This window comes from Myotis davidii, unplaced genomic scaffold (genome assembly GCF_000327345.1).
Source record: "Myotis davidii unplaced genomic scaffold, ASM32734v1 scaffold151, whole genome shotgun sequence".
NCBI lineage: Eukaryota > Metazoa > Chordata > Mammalia > Chiroptera > Vespertilionidae > Myotis > Myotis davidii.
In genome coordinates, this window is record NW_006285248.1 from 351,867 (window position 1) to 361,110 (window position 9,244).

Below are 9,244 nucleotides of genomic sequence, written 5' to 3' on the forward strand. Positions count from 1 at the left end.
CATTCTATTGTTTATATAATTTATAGTAAAAATGATTGTCTCTCTAGGTTCCATATTAGGAGCATCAGAACCATCAACTAATAGGTAATTTTATTTTGTCTGATTTAAAATATTTATCAAGTTAATTCACAGACTCATGGACCTCCTCCACTCCATGTGTTTCATGGGGAGACTTGAGAAAAAAATGGTACATGTCAATAACATAAAAAAGGAATAGACTGTGATTCTAGAGCCCTGGGTTCTCTTTTCAGTTCAACCAGGTGGTCTTTTGTGTTGACAGTGACTTTCTGATGCACTAAAATTTGTGAAGAGCAAAGTACTCTGATGTCTTTATCATTTTAAGCAGATGATTTTAGCTGGAACATGAAGGGTCTCGACTTACACAAATTGCATGGTCTCTTTCCTGGTCACTGGGTCACAGGTGGCTTGCCATTTTGAGTTGGCAAATAAAGTGCATCTTGATAAATTAGGTTAAAAGTAGACTGCAGGCTGAGAGCACCAATTCAGCTCTCAGCAGGAGCCAGGCAAGAGTGCCATTTGGCAGGAGAAAGCCACTAGTTCTGCACCTGCTCCCCGAAGAGGAACCAGGTATTTGAAAGGCTGCCATAGAACTGACTCAACAAAATCGTTCATAAACCGGATGTGGCTTTGTTTCCTCTCTGTTAGGGGCATGTACGTTGCCATCTCAACTGTACCTAACCTAACAGTAGAGACTGTATGTGAAAGGGCTCAGCGGAGCCCTTCTTAATGGCCAAGTACCTGAAAGGATGCATGATTGCTTGAATTCTATCAAGCAAACCCAATGCTGGCAGGACTGTTCTCCATATGTCACAGAGGGAGCAGAGGAAATGCAGACATCCCTCATCATTTTACCTAATAGTTTAATCTTTTCCTTGAGGTAATGCTGCACTTGAGAAGTAAAACGAGAGAATGACTATAAGCAATCATAATTAAGATGGGACATGTTGAGAGTCTGGCTAAAAATTATGAGATACATCAGACTCATTCACAAAATTGAGACATGGCTGGGAAGTCTATTTGGAACTGTGAACTGTGAGTGGGGTGTGGTCGAAAGAAGAACACTGAAAATCATGGGACAGAAATACAACTGGGAAATTAAGGCAGGCACTCAGTGCACTAAACGAACAGGTTTCCTCTTCTCCTTAGTCATCCTGCTGTGGTTGGCCTGCAGTTCAAAGGTTCTTTCAGATGATCAGATGATAGAATTGCAACAACTCCAAACCCTGAGAATTACTGAAGGATTTGGGAGAGGAAGTGATTTCAGGATTAGAAATGCAAGTTATTGTGTGCAAGGGTGGTTAACAAAGGGACCGGAATTGGTGTGTGGATTTCCTGTTCTTACTTCCTTAAGTGACACCCTCAGGGCATCTGGCTGCTGGGGGGGCAAGTGCTCTCTGCTGCTCTCTTTTTAGCTTCCTTAATCTTGTCTAAGTGGCACCTGTCCCATGGGAACACCTGTCCTGTAGGGATGGCATTGGGTTGTAAGGGTTTGCTGTGGAGTGTGTTAAAGTGAGGGAGAAGAACCAAGGAAATGAGTTTTGAGAGGTTGGCATCAGTGGGGCCCATTTGGGGATCTGAAACCTTTAGGAAATAATTAAAATTACAGAGTGAACGGAAGTCACCTCTTACCTTATGTTAAAGACTCATGTACACTTTAGCGAAACAATTTTTCTAGCTCTGGACTATATAATAATAAAATATTATTACTCTTTTGTTTGTTTATTACTATAAGCATGCAAGGTCATTTTAACATTTACTCTTTATTGTGTTGTATGAAGTACCTATGTAATGCAGGTATGTACTGTACTAAAATCCCCATATTTCCAAAGATCATTACGTAGTGTAGCCCACAGTCTCTGCAGAAGCGCCGTGAGTAACCTGTGCCTTTACACTTGACAATCCATGGTTGGCTGCTATGAAAAGTTTAACAGGGGAAGAAAAGAGAAAATAAAGCTAAAGTATGAATACACTTTTCCAAACATACACATATGCAGCTTACAATGGAAACAAGTCAAATGACAACATTCGATGTAGTATCTATAAAATGCAGACTCTGCAATAAAAAGCCAAAGGCACATAAAAATATATTTTAACTTTAAAAATAACTTAGTTACAGTAATACTTTGCTTGTCCTACCAACATGTAGCTGACAGTCAAAATTCTGCAATATTGACATAATACATAGGTGTATATATAAGGGCTACAAGAAAATCCCACAAACCCATAAAGTTGTTCAAATGTGAAAACAGAACAGTTTTAACACTGAAGAATCCGCTATGGTGAGCCCAAACAACATAATATTGGAAAAGAGTCCAGAAAAAAAGGCTTAGGTGTGAAATAAAATTTTGACTTCTTCTTGCTCAGAAAATGCCGAGTGCTGTGAAGTTCCCCCGGGTGACCGTGCAGCCCTTCGTGGCTGGTGCCATCCTGGCTGAGCCAGATTCCTGTGTGTCTACAAACAAAACCTGTGAGCTGAACATCAGCCATGCCTGCCGAAACGGGTTCTCACTGACTCACTTCCTCTTTTTGCTAGGACGGGTCTTTTTTTTTTTTTTTTTTTTTAAACTGCTTTTGCAAACAAGGCCTAACAAGTAAAAAAATACTCTGTAGGAACATTATCTTAGAAAACCCATCACGTCACTTGCAAATATAGCCAGTGAAGCTCTTCTCCTCGACTGTGGTTGGTGGTTGTTTTATTGTTGTTTTTTTGATACCTTTCATCCCAAAGGCATCGCTGGAGGCGTCCTGCTACTTATTTTTTGTCCATGACATTCAGCACCTCATCCAAAAACGAGGGCCCGAGATCGAGCTGCAGGGAGAGGAGGGAGCCCGTGAGATCCGAGAGGGACTCCTCGGACTTAGTCTTTTCCTTGACCAGCTGGCTCGGGGCGGGATGGTCAAACATGTCCTCGGCCGGCCAGTCGGGGTACTGTTCCGAGAGGCTGGAGGAGTGGCTGTCCCTGCCCTGGCTGGACTGCGAGACGGACGCGGACCCGCTGGAGCCCCAGGAGACATCGCCCTGGTGGGCCGTCCCGTTCTCCAGCAGACGGCTTTTCTCCGGGGCCTGTTCCTCCGCGACGGGCTCGCAGGGGAGCCTGGGCAGCTTGGCCGGCCCGAAGGACTCCTGCTTGGAATTAAAGGTCACCGGGGACAGCAGGGGCAACATGAGCGCTTGGGACCCGCCGATGGTCGGGAGGGAGATGGCGTTCTTGAGCACAGGGGAGGGCGTTTCTGTGAACATGGAGTCGGAGGTGCTGTTGGCCCGGAAGAACTCGCTGTGCCCCGGGAACGGGCCCAGGGGGGCTTTCTCCTGGTTTCCAGGCAAAAGCTCGTAGTTCCCCTGGAGAAAGGAAATATCTCCGAAGACGTCGTGCTGGCCCTCCTTGCCGATGTGAATGGTGTGGCGAAAGTCTCCCAGGGGAGGGCTGATCATGTCAGGAGACAGGATGTCCCTCAGTTTAAATTTCTTTCCTTTCTTGTTGTTGGCCGCCTTCAGGTAAATGGGGGTCTTGGCTGGCATTTTGGAATTTGAGAATGTCTCTCCTGCGAACGGGGAAATGGGCCACTTTCTTCACGGGCGTTCTGCGTGCCCGACAATCCGGCTTGATGGGACACTGTCACACCATTTTCCTCCAGTGGCTTCGGCAGGCGCCGTGAGAGGGGACGGAGGTCGAAGAGACCTTCCTGGAGCTACAGCCAAGTGGGGCTCTCTGGATCGCTGATCCCAACCTCCAATCCCTTCCGCAACATGGAAGCCTGGAAGAGAAAACAGCGCACATTACAGTAAGCGCAGGTTTCACAAGAGCCTGGGAATAAGGGCAGGACGTGTTCCCGTCTGAAGCCGTTTTGCTGTTTCCCTCCATGAAATAGGATAAAAACTTAACACTGAACAAGGGTCCACTAACCTTAAGTCTTACTTCTGGAGGGGGGAGGGGGGGAAAGAAGAGGAAGAGAGAGATATTAAAAAAAACCCAAACCGGTGACATCAGCACTTTTGAAACATGGCCATGGGCAGAATTCTCTAGCCATGCCTCAGATTTTGGTCCTTTCATGACCAGAGTGAGTTCAGCTCCTTACATACAACGGGATTTATTTTAAAATACATTTTCTCTTTTGCTTTGGCACTCACACTAGCAAGACTAATATTCTGTTGTTGAGTTTTATGGGTTAATACAATGAATGGCTAAAATAAATAGTCCTACAAGAAAGGGGCTGGAAATACCATTTACTAAGCGGCAGCGACTATTATATGCTAGTGTCCAACCAAATCTTAATGACGTGAATTCTTCCAGGTGAGAAAACCCTAAGATTCAAAGTCAAAAAGACAACCATTAAAAAAAAGCAAAACAAAAAAAGCACCTTTTCTCAATAACAGAGAACCAAGAAATGGAAGAGCAGGAGCCGGAATCAAGGGGAGGAAGAACAAACCTGCTTCCTTGCAAAGAAAAGCGTGTGATCCTACAGAATAGGTTGGGCCTTCACTTGGAAATACTTTGGGAACATTTACTGATAAGCGTGTATCCTCTCCCTGAGGCAGGCAGAATTCCAAGGTAATCTTGGGATCTGCCTCCCGGTGTTAAGGGCTCTGTGGGTGGAAGCTGTGACTTGCTTGTCACCAACAGGATATGGCAAAGCTGATGGATGTCACACCTCGATTAGGTTACATTATAAAAGAGCCCACCTCTGCAGGCTGGAGGTAGGGACCCCCTTTAGTGGTTTGAACCCTGCTGAGAGGGGGCCTCTGGAGGTGAATTTTGCCAACAACCAGGGGGAACCAGAAAGTGGATCCTTCCCCAGGCGAGCCTTGAGCCTCGGATGAGTCTACAGCTCTGACACCTGGTTCACAGCCACAGCCCTGCCCGCATTCCTGACCCGCAGAAACTGAGTCATTAAATGGGTAGTCATTACACGGGTATCATTGTAAGCCACTAAGGATTGGCGGTAATTATAACAAACACAGCCTCCCTGAACACAGCCTCCCTGCTCGAGGCTACATGAGAGATTGGAGGTGATGAGCTACAAGAAGGCTTGGGGGCGCTCATTTTACAGATGTCACCCTTGAAAAACACCCTCCAACTCTTCAGTCGCATCAGCTGCCAAGGAAAAGCTCCAGCCTCTCCCGCTGCGGGAGCTTGCAATGGCTCCACAGCCACCTCTCCCTGGCCACAGAGCAAGCGAACAAATAAATATTGGGAAGAGTGGGCTAGGTGGTGGCTTGAAGAGAGCCACACCTGCTCTGGAGCAGCTGGAGGCTGGCTGACATCTGCCCCATATTTTTCTTTTCAGCAAGAGTTTTAAATTCACTTGCCTGTGGCAGGTGGTGAGAACTGTGCTCCAGCCCCCACTGGCAAGGTGACAACTGGCTCCACTGGGGAAGCTGCTTGCAGCCAGGCCTGAGGAGGCAGAGAATGACGGGCAGGAGAGACCCATCGCCACCCGGCCGAGGGCGTGGGGAGGAGCCGAGGCAGCATGACCGGCTTTGCACCCAGACTGGGCTCACCTGGAAGCTGCCCAGTAGAACCCCGCAGGCATTGGCCCTTGATTTGTCTTTAGTCCCAACTAAGGCACTGGCTCAACCTCCCTGAGGTGCTATTCTATGGCCACAAGGACAGGCCCTGGGGGTCTGCTTTCTCACGTCAGGTTAGAGAATACGGAAGCCAATCATAGGGAACCCTATCATAGGAGGACATTCTCTCTGTCTTACCTCTCAACTGGGTCTTGCAGCAGTCACCAGTTTAAACACTGGGTCTTCCTGCTTAGACCTCAGAAGTTCCTTCCCCTGTAAGTGCACCACAGCCTAGGGCCTTGTCCCCTAGGGGCCTGGCGCTGCCCTCCTGCCCACTGGGCCTAGTGCCACGACTGCCTGCAGGAGCAGCTGGGGCGCCTCCTGCAGAAGGTGGGAGCAGCCCTGAGGGACAGCTGCCCACACACGGCTAGGAGACAGCTTCCATGGAAAGATACAGTGTGTCCACCACCCCTCAAGGGCATGCCAGGGCTGCTGTGGTCAGCTGGTGGTGCCAGGGTTTTGCAAAGCCAGAAACAGAGGCAGGCCATGTCACATTATTTAGGAAAATACTATAGTAAGAGGCCAGAAAGTTGCAGCAGCCAGAATGCAATTCTCTGTCTCTCATGCACTCACTCACATTCACCCCTTCCCTGAACAGCTGGGGGCGTTGAGGAGGAGCGGTGAGGAGGGGGAGAGAATGCCCGCTCCAAGGTCCCTGCCTGGCCACGGGCACTGCAGGCCCCACGGCAGAGGCTGGCTCAGCCTGGGAGAAGCTGGGTTTTTAGGTCATTGGCATGGACCCAAAGATGGCAGGGCAGTGACAGCATATAGAGAAAAAAGTAAGAAAAGGGCTGGTGAGTAGGCTCGATAAGCTGCCGGCAATGAGATGCTGGAGAGTGGGAGAGGAAAGACGATACCTTAAAAGGCATTTTTCTTCCTTCTGAAAATATTTACACTGTATTTACTGCATAACAGGAACACAGGCTGCTAGGCCTCAGTAATTTGTATTGAACTTCTGCTCTGTGCCATCCCAAATAAATTGGATGTTTTTGTGTGTTTTTAAAGGAATTGGGGCAAAATGTCAGTTTTACAAGTTTAGACGAGTTGATGTTTTCCATGCGATAGGAGGAAGATATCTGAGAGCTCAGATACCACCTGTCTGTGTTATCTGTTATCTTTCCCCTCCAGCTCAGGGCCAACCATGCTCACCCCTCCACTCTGAGAATTCTGGGCTCCCTCACGTATCAGCCAGAGGACATCCATGCCCTGCTTCCTTCCCAGGCTGATTTCTCTTTCAGGATCTCCCCTGCCGTCGCTAATGCAGAAACCCAATGGGCAGTTTCCTCACAGGTAACTAAGCAGCTGGTCCTGGAGAGGTCTGTGTGTGTCTCTTAGAAATAACCAACCCTGAATACAACAGCGAATGTTTATGTACCGGGCACTGCTCCAACCTTTGCCATGTACTAGCTCACTCACAGGAACCCAGGAGGCGGCTGCTGTTAATATCCCCATTTTACAGCTGATGCACTGAGGCACATACTTTGTGCACGGCAACCAGGCACTAAGCCAAGTGGCCAGGCTCTAGAATTTGAGGTCTTGACACTTAGTAAGCACACTTCTTAGGAATTCAGTCAGCTCCCAAATTATGAAGGGGAGGCATTGCGAAGCCTGTTTAAGAGACAAGTGTGTGATAAGGCATTGGGGCTGGGAAGGGTGGGGAACAGGCCTTGCAGACACTGATAGCATAAGCTCAACCAGGTCTACCCTCATTGGAAGTCAGTTTAGCAATTATCTATCAAAACTGCAAATCTCATGCCTTTGGCCCTGGAATTCCACTTACAGACATTTCTGGAGATTTATCCAACTTGCGTATATGGGTACAAGGTTACCAATCCGGCACCATTTGTTACAGCCTTGAGCTGGAAAGAACCTAACTGTCACAGATATATAAAGTGAATCCATACAAAAGGAAATAACACAGGTCTAAAAAATGATGAAGCAGCTCTTTATATGCTGATATGGAAAGGGCTTCAAAGATACCTATCTTCAAAGGAAAAAGAGATCGGTGCGAAGCGTGTTGATACATTTGTATTGGCTTGTATGTCTGGAAGCTCACACAAGTAATGTGACTGCCCACAGGGACAGGAAGTAGACGGAAGGGGATGAAAGTGAGACACATTGATTGGCTGCCTTCTGGGATCAAATCCGAAACGCTGGTATGTGCCCTGACCGGCTAAGTTCACAGGGCTTACAGGCCAGTAGTAAACTGTTGGAGCAGAACTGATGAGCGAGCCCTGGTGGGTGTGTCCCAGGCCAAACGAAGAGAATGTCTAGCCTTCGTGTTTCAGTGAGGACTCTACCCCATCACTAACTACCAGGTCCCGAACCATCCTAGAGTGCTGCCTGCCCACTCGGACCTTTCCTGTTCCCCATCTTTCCTTCCATGCCATTAGTCCTCTACTCCTACTACCTTCCTCAAATTAAAAGAAAAAAAGAAAAGAGGAAGGAAGGGAGGGAAGAAGGAAAGAGAGAGAAATCAAGAAACTTTCCAATGTGTAGCCGTTTCTCAAAAAACCCTGCCCATGACCTTGAAATCTGAACTCTCCACAATCAATCGATAATCCCTTTCCCTGAGTTCTTGGATCACTGTTGCTCCTCTTTCCCCCTCGTAGGTGACACTCAAGATAATATTCACCCGCAGGCCTCTGAAAACAAAGGCCCCAGTTCCTGGGCACTGGAGAGAACAGATCCACCAACAAAAGGGTTCAACTCCCCAGTCAGTTGCTTGTCACCGCCTATCAAGGCCAGAGAGAATGTCTGGCAGATGTGCAGGCATGGAAGTCCAGCTGCAAATGCACAGACTCCCACTTACAGGAATTTGTGAGAATCCAAGGCACAAAAGGCCTGGAGAGGAAGTGAAAGCCACAGGTTTGATAAGAAAGACAAGTGCCCAGTGGCCATTCCTGCAGTAGGCTAGCCAATTCTAGTTTCTGACCGGTGCCCGATTTAAGCCTAAGTGACAATGTTCCTCAGAGGAATCACCACAGCAATAATAATTCAATGAAGGGAAAACGGAAGCGGCCCCTTGCTTCATTTCCTTGTCATCCTTTTGGTAAACAGAGTGTTGCTGAAAAGACCAAAACAAGGCAGTGGCCAGGAGGAGGGCAAAAACAAGGGGATGTGACAAAGGGACCCACCAAGAAATCAGTGCCGCAATTAGAGCTGACTGTTTTGGCAACTCACGGGGCTCTGAAAAGGAACAAAGAGGTTGGCGTTTTCTTTAAAATTCCATTTATTTTAAGAAAGGAATGTTTGGTTTGTCTGCTATTTGTTTTTAGATCAATTCTTAGTGGAGAGAGAGGGTGAAAAATGCCTTGCCTCCTGCAAAATAGGTTGCAATGTTAATTTAAAACACACATGTATAAAAACAGGGGCAGGTGTGGGTAGGGGGCAGGACCATCCTGAGGGAGCTGCAGGCCTCTGCCTTCTACTTGCGGGCAGTGAGCCGACACCAGACGTCCCTTTTCTTGCTTAGTTGTCACATCCTTCAAGGACATCCTAGCTCCTGCTCCCTTTTCCCTGTCTCAGCGTTGTACAATGTGTCCTTCTTCCTGGCACCCAGGCACAGCACTACGGCACCACCTGGGCCCCCAGCAAAACTACTAAATGATTCCTCAGGGAAGGATAAGGCAGCGGCAGGAGCCCCCCCCACCCCCA

At 47.8% G+C, this 9,244-nt stretch overlaps 1 protein-coding gene across 2 annotated transcripts in view; it reads right to left on the reverse strand.

The window, feature by feature from the left end:
* Nucleotides 1-1,762: 1,762 nt before the first annotated feature.
* Nucleotides 1,763-9,244, reverse strand: part of CDC42EP3 (CDC42 effector protein 3) — a 22,466-nt gene continuing 14,984 nt past the window's right edge. For both annotated transcript variants that reach the window (XM_015558867.1, XM_006755910.2), the window contains exon 2: nt 1,763-3,777. In XM_015558867.1, coding sequence (XP_015414353.1) covers nt 2,774-3,541 — 768 coding nt within the window. In that variant the 5' untranslated portion in view covers nt 3,542-3,777 and the 3' untranslated portion in view covers nt 1,763-2,773. The remainder of the gene's footprint in view (nt 3,778-9,244) is intronic.